The 14,853-nt window shown below is 39.3% G+C and overlaps 4 protein-coding genes across 17 annotated transcripts in view; all 4 read left to right on the top strand.

The window, feature by feature from the left end:
- mphosph6 (M-phase phosphoprotein 6) overlaps window positions 1–14,853 on the top strand; it is a 365,183-nt gene that overhangs the window by 8,192 nt on the left and 342,138 nt on the right. The window lies entirely within an intron of this gene.
- The window catches only part of snx20 (sorting nexin 20), a 677,202-nt gene that overhangs the window by 326,507 nt on the left and 335,842 nt on the right, over window positions 1–14,853 (top strand). The window lies entirely within an intron of this gene.
- Window positions 1–14,853, top strand: part of dus2 (dihydrouridine synthase 2) — a 255,399-nt gene that overhangs the window by 131,026 nt on the left and 109,520 nt on the right. The gene's annotated exons all lie outside the window — the stretch shown is intronic.
- LOC110438397 (uncharacterized) overlaps window positions 1–14,853 on the top strand; it is a 140,191-nt gene that overhangs the window by 63,510 nt on the left and 61,828 nt on the right. For all 14 annotated transcript variants that reach the window (XR_015526808.1, XR_015526807.1, XM_087312657.1 and 11 more), the window contains one exon: window positions 14,302–14,463. Coding sequence is in view for 12 of the 14 variants with exons in the window: in XM_087312657.1 (XP_087168783.1) it covers window positions 14,302–14,463 (162 nt within the window). In the remaining 2 variants the exon portion in view is untranslated. The remainder of the gene's footprint in view (window positions 1–14,301; window positions 14,464–14,853) is intronic.

Genomic DNA, 14,853 nt, shown 5'->3' with positions numbered 1-14,853 from the left:
ATGTGTCTGTCTCAGAGGTGTGTTTATATATATGTGTGTGTGTGTGTGTGTGTGTGTGTGTGTGTGTGTGTGTGTGTGTGTGTGTGTGTGTGTATGTATGTATGTGTCTGTCTCAGAGGTGTGTGTGTGTGTGTGTGTGTGTGTGTGTGTGTGTGTGTGTGTGTGTGTATGTATGTGTCTGTCTCAGAGGTGTGTTTATATGTATGTGTTCTGTGTGTGTGTGTGTGTGCGCTTGTTGAACTGAAGCCTCTCCAAATGACTTGAGCACTCAGCGGTGAGCGTGGAGTGTGTGTGAAAGCAATTGGCTCCTCAAATGAGAAATATAAAGATAGCGCTTTTATGCATGGAGTTATTCCGGCCCCTCTGAGGGCCACTAAAGCAGTAATTCCCCTCGGATGGAGATACCCGGTAACTAATATGAATGCAAATTGGATTAAACGGCTGCATTAGTGTCTGATAAACAATTTGCGTTGCCGAGTGCTAAGCAGAGACGCTAAACTCCAGCTCTGGGTTCTGTGATGCTTAGTCTTTAAACTATTAATGTTTATCGAAATCCAGAGCTATAACTAGAATGATAACTGTATTAGTGTCCACACCAATGCACAACAACGCTCGCTTTATTACAGACACACTGCAGTTTTGCCGTTTGTCGCTCTTTAAAGGCTGATTTATACTTCTACGTCCGGTGCAGACGCTCACCTCTCAAAAGATGTAACTACACGTTGCAACAACGTGTAGCGCAAGCTCTGTGATTGGAAAGCTTTGTAGCTGTAATGAGCGTGGACTGTGCTGAGAGCTGCGAGAGGGATGGAGCGAGTGTTTACAAGTGTAAATGGAAAGTTTTGTTTGGTGTTTACCTTATGTTTAAAGTTGTTGCACGTCGGCTGGTTCCCGCCTCTAAATGAGTGCGTTTTAGCTACTTGTACATTCAAGGTAGCGTTCAGGAAAAACAAACAGCAGCGAAGATATTCGACACAGAGGAACATAAAGACCTACTTCCAGCTAGCGTTTCCAAAGTGGTATTGTAGAGCAACACTAACAGCCTAAGCCTTTGTGAATATGACGCCACAAGCTCTGCACACCTGTCTTTGATAATTTTGCCCATTACTCTTTGCAGCATCTCTCAAGCTCTATCAGGTTGGATGGGAAGCGACGGTCATTTTACAGCCATTTTCAGATCTCTCCTGAGATGTTCAATGGGATTTAGGTCTGGGCTCTGGCTGGGCCACTCATAGACATTCACTGAGTTGTAGTGAAGCCACTCCATTAATATGTTGGCGGTGTGCATTGGGTCATTATTCTGCTGGAAGATGAACCGTCGCCTCAGTCTGAGGTCAAGAGCACTCTTGTGCAGGTCTTCATTCAGGATGTCTCTGTACATCGCTGCATTCATCTTTCCCTCTATCCTGACTAGTCTTCCAGTTCCTGCTGCTGAAACACATCCCCACAGCATGATGCCAACACCACCATGCTTCACTGTAGGGATGCTGTTAGCCTGCTGATGAGCGCTGCCTGCTTTTCTCCAAACATAACGCCTGGCGTTCACTCCAAACAGTTCAGTTTGAGTCTCATCAGAGCAGAGAGTTTAGTTTCTGATGCTCTGAGAGTCCTTCAGATGGCAAACTCCAGGTGGGGAGTGTCTTCCGTCTGGCCCCTCTACCATACAGATGCCTGATTGGTGGATTGCTGCACAGATGTCCTTCTGTAAGGTTCTCCTCTCTTCACAGATGAACACTGGAGCTCAGACAGAGTGACCATCGGGTTATTGATCACCTCCCTGACTAAGGCCCTTCTCCCCCGATCACTCAGCTTAGATGTCCGGCCAGCTCTAGGAAGAGTCCTGGTGGTTAAACATCTCCCACTTACGGATGATGGAGGCCGCTGTGCTCATTGGAGCTTTCAGAGCAGCAGAAATGTTTCTGTAAGCTTCCCCAGCCTTGTGCCTCCAGACAATCCTGTCTCAGAGGTCTACAGACAATTCCTTTGTCTTCATGCTTGGTTTGTGCTTTAAACATGCACTGTCAACCCTGGGCCCTTATATAGACAGGTGTAGCCTTTTCAGATCATGTCCATCAGCTGAACTGACCACAGGTGATCTCCAATGAAGCTGCTGAAGTGAACTGATGTACACGTGATTTTACAGCCTTTTTATTTTTAATAAATGTGCAACAATTTTAATAACTCTTTCTTCCCATTGTCATTATGGGGGATTGTGTGTAGAATGTTGAGGAAATCAATGAATCTAATCCATTTTGGAATAAGGCTGTGACATAAACAAATGTGGAAAATGTAAAGCGCTATCAATACTTTCCTGATGCACTGTATATACAGCATGTCCAAAATACTTGGTGTATTGCTTTATTTTTATATACATGTTCGGAGTAAATGAATCTTTCAACCAAAATAAATTGCATTAATTATTATGAGCAATTGGTAACGTGGAAATGTTAATGTTCAAACTATTAAGCTAATTAACCAATAAAATCTCCAAGCATTTGACGCTGTTATTTAAAAAAGCACACATTCCTGAAAAGTGCTCTAAAAGTTTAAGTAACACATATAAATATTTATTTAAGGTATTTTAAAGTACCTAAGATTTCAGTATTGTGCACTTTTATTATCACAATTTATTGATTATTGGCACATGTCGATAAACCTCAGCTAGCTCTGTAAATGAACAGAATCAGTGCTGTCAAAATGTAGCGAGTGTTATCCTTTTTAACCTAGTTAAACCTGCATGTAGAGCTGGATTTGAAGATTAAAAAGCACTATAAAAGTTTAAATATATTTATTTAAGGTATTTTGAAGTGTCCACGATGTCAATATTGTGCACGTTTGTTATCACAATTTATCGAATATTGGCACATGTCGATAAACCTCAGCTAACTCTGTAACGCCCCATTCACACGGGGCGTCAGCGTCAACGCTTCCCATTCACTTTGAATGGGTGACGTCAGGCGTTGCCGAACTGCATTGTGGATCCATCGGCGCCACTTCAGAAGTGTTGCTTGCTGCAGAAGTTGGGACTAGCTCATCTTTTCAAGCGCCGACGGAAGCGTCAGCCAATCAGATCGCTGTATGCAAATACACCAGCTCAGACAGTGGCCTATTGCTGACTGAATTTCCTTGGCTGACGCTTCTATGACGATCAATTCAGCCCCAACTTAAGACACGCCGTCAGTCAAGCGTTGACGCTGAAGCCCCGTGTGAATGGGGCGTTAATGAACAGAATCAGTGCTGTAAAAGTGTTGCTCATGTTACCCTTTTAAAGGTTTGCTAGTGATTGTAGTTAGTCTCTGTTAAGTTTTTAGTGCTAGTCTGCTAGCAGGGTGTGTCAACGCACTCGCTGAACCTTACATTACTGTTAAAAATAATAGTAATTAAATAAAATGCATTGTATTTAATGTTTTAGTCGATGTAACTTGGTTAAATCTAAACTATCGCTGGATTTGAAGATTAAAGAGCACTATAAAAGTTTAACTATACGATATGCACAATATCAATATTGTACATTATTATTATTATCACAATTTATCGAATATTGGCACATGTCTAGAGAGAAAGCGAAAACACGACATTACCTCCTCGATAAACGTCAGCTAGCTTGAACAGAATCAGTGCTGTAAAAGTGTAGTGTATGTTAACCTTTTAAAGGTTTGCTAGTGATTTGTAGTGTGTCTCTGTAGGGTATTTAGCACTAGTCTGCTAGTACGGCATGTCAACGCCCTCGCTGTAGCTTACATTACTGTTAAAAATATTAGTAATTAAATAAAATGCATTGTATTTAATGCTTTAGTCGATGTAACTTAGTTAAATCTGCAACTCTCGCTGGATTTGAAGATTAAAGAGCACTATAAAAGTTTAAATATTGTTTATATATCAATATACGTTATGCACGATATCAATATTGTACATTGTTATTATCACAATTTATCAAATATTGGCACATGTCTAGAGAGAAAGCTAAAAAACGACTTTACCTCTTCGATAAACGTCAGCTAGCTTGAACAGAATCAGTGCTGTAAAAGTGTAGTGTATGTTACCCTTTTAAAGGTTTGCTAGCGATTGTAGTGTCTCTGTAGGGTATTTAGCGCTAGTCTGCTAGCGGGACGTGCTAATATGACAGCCTTTCAGCGCTGATGTGAAAAAAGCGAGTGGTAGTTTTTCACTTTTTCAGGCGAAGCTGCTCCCAATGTGCCAGACTCCCGCTGCGATGTCAGCGCACATTTAGCGTCGCCATTTTTCAAAAAGTTGAGTTTGCTAACTCGGAGGCTCACCCGGAGTCGTCGGCTGTCAGAAACGCGCTCTCGGCTCGGCCTGTCAAGGTGTGCAGGAATCACAGCGTTGTTTATTCTCTTTGATTTGTCACAGATGTGTGCCGCGCCGCTGACACCACATTCTCTTGTTATTTTACATTCAACATCTCCCCCCTCCGCCCGAGTTTATCTCTCATTTGAGCGCTTCAGTTGACTCTTGGATCTCGAAGGCTTCAGAAGCGAAAACCATCACAGATAGTCGCGTTGACAATGTTCCCCGGTTGTCGTCCGTGCCGTGATACTGATCAAAACCTGCAAAGTGAAGCTTTAGTTTCCCTCTCGCCGCTACATGAAGACTTGCACGCAATTAATTAGGCCTCAAAACCGAACGCGTGTCCGCAGAGTTTCTACAGGACAGCCATGAAGACGAGGCTTTCTGCTAGCATTAGCTGTAATTGAACTCAACAGTGTGCGGTTTGAGGAGAATGAACACGCATTTGGATGTTTTAGAGACAAGAAGAAAGTGTTAGCCTTTTGTCCTGTAATCAGAGATTTTTAATACTCTCTTGTTTTAGACTTTGTCTAGATGTACTGCTTATTTGATCCTAAAATTAAACTGTTAATGCATTGAATTATGATAGTTATCCCCTCCTGGGGTTTAAGATTTGGATGGTGTGTATGCATAAGTATGTATACAGTTGATTATTTTCTCTTCTGGAAAAAGTCTGCTTTTAGTTTGGCTGGAATAAAAGCAGTTTTAATTGTTGTTAAGGTCAATATTATTAGCCCCTTTAGGAATTATTTATTTTGGGTTGTCTACGAAACAAACCACTAGTTGCCTAGTTACACTAATTAACCTAGTTAAGCCTTTTTAAATGACAATTTAAGCTGAATACTAGTATAGCAAAACAACTAGTTAAATATGCACTGTCATCATGACAAAGATAAAACAAATTAGCTATTTATTTCTGTTATTTATTGTTTATTACTAGTTTATATTTCTACATTAATATCAGATGGATGGATGGATGGAGAGATAATACAGTAACTCAAAAACAATGTCACACACACACACACACACACACACACACACACACACACACACACACTGTCTTTCCTTCTCTCTCTCTCGCACATGCTCTCTCACACACACGTGTACACACTTATAAAGGTAGATATTATAAATAGATTTATGATTCAATTTTTTTTTTTAAATTACATATTAATTTTAATAATGCATACATCCACACATCATCTGTCAATCAATTAATCTGTCAATCAATTAACCAGGCATTTAACCCAGCAATCAATCAATCTATTTTTCAATCCATCCATCAATCCACCAACCAATCAATCTGTCTGTCAACCAGTCAATCAACTAACCATTCAATTAATATGTCAACCAACCAATCAATCCATCTGTCTATCAACCAACCAATTAATGTCACCCAATCAATTCATCTATCAGTCAACCAATCCATCAATCAATCCATCTGTCAATCAACTAACAAATTAATAAATCAACCAGTCAATAAACCAACCAGTCTCATCTATCACCCACCCAAATCAATCAATCAATCAATCAATCAATCAATCAATCAATCAATCAATCAATCAATCAATCTTTCCATCAATCAGTCCTTCCTTTAATCAATACATTTGTTAATCCATACATCAACCAACTAATCAATTTGTCACCCAACCAATTAATCAACCAACTAATCAGTCCATCTGCCAACCAATCAGTCCGTTTGCCAACTAATCAATCAGCCAACCAATCAGTTCATGCATCAATCAACCAACTAATTAATCCATCTGTCAATCAATTAATCAACCAACCAATCCATCCGTCAATCAACCAACCAACCAATCAATCCATCTGATAATAAACCAACCAATTTGCCTCCCTACCAACCAATCAGTCTGTCACCCAATCAACGAACCAATCAATCTTCCATTCAATCCATCTGTCAATTAACCAACCAATCAATCCATTCGCCAATCAACCAACTAATCAGTCTGTCACCCAACCAAATCAGTGATCAATCAAACAGTCAATCAGTCCATCCATCCATTAATCATTCTGTCCGGCAGTTCTTGTCAATCAATACATCCGTCAATCAATCCATCCATCAATTGGCCAACCAATCAACCAACCCATAAATTCATGTGTTCGTAAGTCCATCTGTCAATTAACCAACCAATCAATTCATCAATCTATCAGTCATTCAATCCGTCAATCCATCAGTCTTTCAGAACAGCTTCATGCAGTATTGAGATTACATGAAGCTAATGTTACTTCAGCAGGCAAAAGTGTAAATCTAAAAACATCCCACAAATGTGTGTTTTCAGATGTGACGTCTCTGTGCATCATCAGTCTGTTTTGTGTGTTTTTGATTTACGTTCGCTGTGATTATTAGCTGGTTTTTAGCTGTAAACTCATGTCATATAGCAGCTGTAATGACCTGCGCTAAACTGACTGATGTGTGTGTTTTATTGTGTGTGTGTGTGTGTGTGTGTGTGTGTGTGTGTGTGTGTGTGTGTGTGTGTGTGTGTGTGTGTGTGTGTGTGTGTGTGTGTGTGTGTGTGTGTGTGTTTCAGCACTGGAGGAGGCTGTTTTTATAAACGCTTTGTGTGATGAGAGCATTTCGGTAATGAGCTCCTGTGGGACTCTCAGCGCGTAATTATAGGCTCTATGAGATATTAAACTGTTTCCTCTGTCTTTTTGTTGGGCTTTAATTGCTTGCAACAAGTCTTTTCATTCTCATCCGCAGCACAAACGGATGTCACTCACAGAAGAATTGTTTTATATGATAAACGGCTTCACATACAGGAGTTTTAAGAGCTGTGATGGTGATTAAAAAAACTTGATGTTGCATTGAAATTAATCACTGAGGTGTGATTCATGTGTTGGCGAATCACTGTTTTTTGCCTTATTATGGTGGCTTGAAAAGCCAACATACTGTTATCTCACGTAAACTTATTATTATTAGGCTGGCTTGTGTAGCAAGCCAGACTACTGTTATCCTATTAAACTTATTATTATTTTTCTATATTATTCTTCTTCTGAGACTAAAAATTAAACTCTATCTCCTCCTAGGCCATTCAAGCTATGACCATCAAACTTGGGTCAGACCTCCGAACTATTCTGACTCGAGTTGCTATATCCTTTCCGACTGATCCGACTTTCGGTTTCCCGAAAAACGTCCCGGGACCGTCGGAAAAATCCCATAGACGTAACATTGGATCAAACTTTGTGACCTCATAACTCCGCATCAGAATGTCACACAGACTTCTAACTGGGCTCATTTAACTCAGACTATCAAACTGCCAATGACTGATCACCTTTAAACTTTCTGGCCACGCCCTAGCAACCACTTTTGGACCCTAGAAACCGTCCCATAGACTTCCATTGCAAAAGACTCTCATTGACTTTACATGGGATCAAACTTTGTGAGCTCATAACTCTGCATCAGACTGTCCTACAGACTAATGGCTAGGCTCATTTAACTCAGTCTAGCCAGCAGCCAATCACCGATGGCCTTTTAACTTTCTAGCCACACCCTAACAACCAGATACTGCACCCTAGCAACTGTCCCATAGACTGCAATTAAAGAGGTTCAGACTGATATTGTCATGCTGCAGTGTGATAGAGACATGGGGGTTGTGTTTAACTGTTCATACTGGCAAGAAGCTTTGATACATCATCAGTCTAAGCTGTCAATCAACTCCATAGCAACAAAACAGACTAACCTAGCAACGATATAACAGCAGCTATATCTCAGCATCAGAACATCGTAGAGAGGCGGGGGTTGGCTTGTTTGACTCATGCTCGCACTCCATCTATCTATCTATCTATCTATCTATCTATCTATCTATCTATCTATCTATCTATCTATCTATCTATCTATCTATCTATCTATCTATCTATCTATCTATCTATCTCTATCTATCTATCTATCTATCTATCTATCTATCTATCTATCTATCTATCTACCTACCTCTATCTATCTATCTATCTATCTATCTATCTATCTATCTATCTATCTATCTATCTATCTATCTATCTATCTACCTCTATCTATCTATCTATCTACCTACCTACCTCTATCTATCTATCTATCTATCTATCTATCTATCTATCTATCTATCTATCTATCTATCTATCTATCTATCTATCTATCTATCTATCTATCTATCTATCTACCTCTATCTATCTATCTATCTATCTATCTATCTATCTATCTATCTATCTATCTATCTATCTATCCATCATGCTAGTTACATGCTAATTCATGCTAGAATCATGCTAGCCACATGCTAATTCATACTAGAATCATGCTAACAACATGCTAATTCATGCTAGAATCATGCTAGTCACATGCTAATTCATACTAAAATCATGCTAACAACATGCTAATTCATGCTAGAATCATGCTAGGCACATGCTAATACATGCTAGAATCATGCTAAAAACATGCTAATTCATGCTAGAATCATGCTAGTAACATGCTAATTCATGTTAGAATCATGCTAACAACAAACTAATTCATGCTAGAATCATGCTAGTAACATGCTAATTCATGCTAGAATCATGCTAACAACATGCTAATTCATGCTAGAATCATGCTAGTAGCATGCTAATTCTTGTTAGAATCATGCTAACAACATGCTAATTCATGCTAGAGTCATGCTAGTAACATGCTAATTCATGCTAGAATCATGCTAACGACATGCTAATTCATGCTAGAATCATGCTAGTAACATGCTAATTCTTGTTAGAATCATGCTAACAACATGCTAATTCATGCTAGAATCATGCTAGTAACATGCTAATTCATGCTAGAATCATGCTAGTAACATGCTAAATCATGCTAGAATCATGCTAGTAAAATGCTTATTCATGCTAGAAGCATGCTAACAACATGCTAATTCATGCTAGAATCATGCTAGTAACATGCTAATTCATGCTAGAATCATGCTAGTAACATGCTAATTCATGCTAGAATTGTGCTAACAACATGCTAATTCATGCTAGAATCATGCTAACAACATGCTAATTCATGCTAGAATCATGCTAGTAACATGCTAATTCATACTAAAATCATGCTAACAACATGCTAATTAATGCTAAAAATCATGCTAGTAACATGCTAATTCATGCTAAAATCATGCTAACAACATGCTATTTCACGTTAAAATCATGCTAATAACATGCTAATCTATCTATCTATCTATCTATCTATCTATCTATCTATCTATCTATCTATCTATCTATCTTTTCATACTTTTTAAAACTGTTTAAACTAAATAAACTATTACCGTCAGGCTTTCACAAGCCAGCCTCAAAGTTTGTTCTCAAACTTTAAGAATCTAGTTCTTCTTCTTCTTCTTCTTCTTCTTCTTATTCTTCTGAGACTAATTTTAAAGTGTATCTCCTCCTAAACTTTTCAAGCTTCATACTTCAAACTTTCGTCAAACCTTCAAACTGGTCTGACTCGGGTTGCTATATCTTTTCCGACTGATCCGACTTTCGGTTTTCCGAAAAACGACCCGGAAAATTCCCAAAATTCCCATTGACTTAACATTGGGTCAAACTTTGTGACCTTATAACTCTGCATCAGACTGTCCTACAGACTTCTAACTGGGCTCATTTAACTCAGTCTAGCCAGCAGCCAATAACTGATGACCTTTAAACTTACTAGCCACTCCCTAGCAACCACTTTTGGCACCCTAGCAACTGTCCCATAGACTTCCATTGTAAAAGACTGCCATTGACTTAACATTGGGTCAACCTTTGTGAGCTCATAACTCTGCATCAGACTGTCCTACAGACTAGAGTCAGGCCCCATTCAACTCAGTCTAGTCAGCAGCCAATCACTGATGACCTTTAGACTTACTAGCCACTCCCTAGCAACCACTTATGGCACCCTAGCAACTGTCCCGTAGACTTCCATTCGAAAGACTCTCATTGACTTAACATGGGATCAAACTTTGTGAGCTCATAACTCTGCATCAGACTGTCACACAGACTAATGGCTGAGCTCATTTAACTCAGTCTAGCCAGCAGCCAATCACTGATGGCCTTTTAACTTTCTAGCCACACCCCTAACTACCACATACTGCACCCTAGCAACTGTCCTATAGAATGTAATTAGCTGTGCTATAAAATGCTTATAATTCTAACATGCTAATGACATGCCAATCATACTAGCAACATGCTACTCATATGCTAATCATGCTAATGACATGCTAACTCATACTGGAAACATGCTAATGACATGCTAATTTGTACTAGAATCATGCTAGTAACATGCTAATTCAAACTAGACTCATGTTAATAACTGGCCTACATGCATATCTTTGCATAGCAGTGTCCTATTGACTTGGGGGATGGCTCATCTGACTCAGACAACCAATGAGCATCTCAATATGATAATGAAGCTCACAAGCCCCGCCCCCAAATTGATTCCATAGACTTCCATTAAAATAGGCCAAGATGCATATCTTTGCATAGCAGTGTCATAGAGACATGGGGGTTGGTTCATTCGACTAAGACAACCAACCACATTCAAGTTCACTCTGTAACCTCGCCCATAGCAACAAAACAGAGTACCCTAGCAACCATTCATCAACAGCTATATCTCAGCATCAGAACATCGTAGAGACTTGGAGATTGGCTCGTTTGACTCATGCTAGCAAACGGAACTTCCTATATGCTACACATGCTAGCAGTGACTAGCTACATGCTAATATTGACTAGCCCAGTACTGTAACTTGCTAGAAATGCTTACTAAGTATAAATGTTTTATCAATCATGTATGTGAGGCTTGCCTAGTAACCAACCAGGGTACCCTAGCAACTGCCTAGCAACCACCCAAATTACCCTAGCAACCGCCTAGCAACCACCTAGCAACGGCCTAGTAATGCCTTAGTAAGGGCCTAGCGACCACTCAGGACACCCTAGCAACCGCCTAGCAACGCCTTAGCAACCACTCAGAATACCTTAGCAACCACCTAGCAACACCTTAGCAACCACCTAGCAACCACTTGGGACACCTTAGCAACCGCCTAGCAACACCTTAGCAACCACCTAGCAACCACTCAGAACACCCTAGCAACTGCCTAGCAACGCCTTAGCAACCACCTAGCAACCACTCAGGACACCCTAGCAACCACCTAGCAACACCTTAGCAACCACCTAGCAACCACTCAAGACACCCTAGCAACCACCTAGCAACGCCTTAGTAACCACTCAGAACACCCTAGCAACCATCTAGCAACCACTTAGGACACCTTAGCAACCACCTAGCAACACCTTAGCAACCACCTAGCAACCACTCAGAACACCCTAGCAACCGCCTAGCAACACCTTAGCAACTACCTAGCAACCACTTAGGACACCCTAGCAACCGCCTAGCAACACCTTAGCAACCACCTAGCAACCACTTAGGACACCCTAGCAACCGCCTAGCAACACCTTAGCAACCACCTAGCAACACCTTAGCAACCACCTAGCAACCACTCAGGACACCTTAGCAACCACCTAGCAACACCTTAGCAACCACCTAGCAACCACTCAGAACACCCTAGCAACCGCCTAGCAACACCTTAGCAACCACTCAGGACACCCTAGCAACCACCTAGCAACACCTTAGCAACCACCTAGCAACCACTCAGGACACCCTAGCAACCACCTAGCAACGCCTTAGCAACCACTCAGAATACCCTAGCAACCACCTAGCAACCACTTAGGACACCTTAGCAACCATCTAGCAACACCTTAGCAACCACTCAGAACACCCTAGCAACCGCCTAGCAACACCTTAGCAACCACCTAGCAACCACTCAGAATACCCTAGCGACCACCTTGCAACACCTTAGTAACCACTTAGCAACTAGTCAGAACACCTTAGCAACTGCCTAGCACCACCTTAGCAACCACTTAGCAACCACTCAAAACACCCTAGCAACCGTCTAGCAACACCCTAGCAACCACCTAGCAACTAGTCAGACCACCTTAGCAACTGCCTTGCACCACCTTAGCAACCACCTAGCAACCACTTAAAACACCCTAGCAACCACCTAGTAAAATGCTAATTCATGCTAGAATCATGCTAACAACATGCTAATTCATGCTAGAATCATGCTAGTAACATGCTAATTTATGCTAGATTTATGCTAACAACATGCTAATTCATGCTAGAATCATGCTAGTAACATGCTAATTCATGCTAGAATCATGCTAACAACATGCTAATTCATGTAAGAATCATGCTACTAACATGCTAATTCATGCTAGAATTATCCTAGTAGCATGCTAATTCATGCTAGAATCATGCTAGTAACATGCTAATTCAACCACTTCAAACTTTCAGATTCGGCTTTTCAAGCCACCATAAAGTTTGTCCTCAAACTTTAATATCTAGTTTATATATTAATCTCTGATGTCAAATGATACAAATGTCTATTTGATAATAGACACATTTTTTTAATTATATTAGTTCACATTTATTAATTGACGTTTAGGTTTACATGACTATTGTAAGTAATAATACAAATAGTGCTAATTATGTATTACTAGTATAATTGTTAATTAATTTATGGAATATAGATTAAAATATATATTTATATATACTTAAATGTATTAATGAATCATAATGTTTTTTACAAAATACTATTGTAAAAATGTATTACAAATGAATTTTCTGTACTTTTTTATTCATTTGATTTGTTCATTTTCAAAACTTTTAGGAAAACTATATTTGTGGCTTTTGTGTTTAAAGGCAAGGTTTCTAAGGAGCAATTTTCTGGGAACATTGTTAATATATGACACACATTCAAGAGAATTAAAATGTAGTACAAATTAATTCTAAGTTTATTAGGGAAATAATCATCAACCAACCAATCAATCCTTATATTAGCCTACCAATCAATCCATCTGTCAATCAACCAATCAATAAATTAACCAATTTATCCATCTATCATCCAATTAACCAGTCAGTCAATCAAATCAATCAATCAATCAATCAATCAATCCATCTATCATCCAATCAATCAGTCAATTAGCCAACCAATAATTTCATCCGTCAATCGACCAGTCAATCAACCAACCAATCAATGTCAAACAGCCAAACAAATCAATAAAATTTATTACAAATTAATTTTCTGTATTTTTTTTATTCCCTCAGTGTTAATTTTCAAACGTTTTAGGAAAACTATATTTGTGGCTTTTGTGTTTAAAGGCAAGGAACACTTTTCAGAGAATATTTTTAATATATGGCCCACATGTTCAAAACAATTAAAGTAAATGTATTGCAAATTAAAGTTCATTAGGAAAATAATCTTCAACCAATCATCCAATCAGCCAGTCAATCAACTAACAAGTTAATCAATTCATCTATCATCCAATCAACCAACCAATCAATCCATATGTCAATCGACCAATCAATCTATCTATCATCCAATCAACCAGTCAACCAACCAATTATTCCATCCGTCAATCAACCAACCAATCAACTGTCACCCAACCAAATCAATCAATCATTTAACCGATCCATCTATCCTTTCTTCTGTCAATCAATACATTTGTAAATCAGTTAATCAATCCACTCAATCAACAAACCAACCAATAAATATTTCACTCTACCAACCAACCAATCAACCAGTCATTCAATCAGTCAATCTGTCAATCAACCAACCAAATCAATAAATTTATCAGTCAACCTATCAATCCATCCATCCGTCAATCAATCCATCCATCAATCATTCAATTCATCAATCAAACATTCAGTCTTTCAGAACTGCTTCATGCTGTATTAAGATTAAATGAAGCTAATGTTAATTTAACAGGCAAAAGTGTAAATTACATCATAAAAACATCCCATAGTAAATATTTTACTATATAAGATATAATATAAGACTTTAACGAATATTTTTGATACATCTTGAAATGCTAAATGTTCATTTAAGCAGAAGCAGGCATTGATTTGTAGTTATAATTTGAATGTGTGTGTGTGTGTGTGTGTGTGTGTGTGTGTTTCAGGTGTCGTCAGATCGGGTGGAAGATGTGTTTTTCTCCGTTTCCCACACTGACTGCACTGTTACAGCGAGTCCCAGTGATGGCACTGAGCTCAGCGGCAGTGACCTGCTGTCCTTAAAGAGTGACACACTTTCTCTGATCAGCGAAACCAACGTCTCATGCAAGGTTAGTGCTGTGCTGCTATACTGATCCTCATAATCTTAAATCAGGGATAAAGTTGATCCAGCAGGTTATTGCAGATTCAAGCCAGACAGGTGTATCGGCAGCCTGCAAAAACAACCACCTGGATGGACTTTGAGGCTTATTACAGAACTACTTGCCGCAAATTATACACTAATCGACCCATTATTCAGACACAAGATGGCGCCAAACGATCAAAAACACAAAGCTGACCAAAACAAAAACAGCTGATGGAGTATACACTAACCTGCACATTATTCAGACACAAGATGGAGCCAATCAGTCAAAAACACAAGCTGACATAAACTAAAACAGCTGATGGCGCCAACCAATCAATCTATCAACCAACCAATCAATCTGTCACCCAATAGACCA

This window comes from Danio rerio, chromosome 25 (genome assembly GCF_052040795.2).
Source record: "Danio rerio strain M-AB ecotype USA chromosome 25, GRCz13ab, whole genome shotgun sequence".
Classification (NCBI taxonomy): domain Eukaryota; kingdom Metazoa; phylum Chordata; class Actinopteri; order Cypriniformes; family Danionidae; genus Danio; species Danio rerio.
This window is presented reverse-complemented; position numbering and strand designations above follow the sequence as displayed.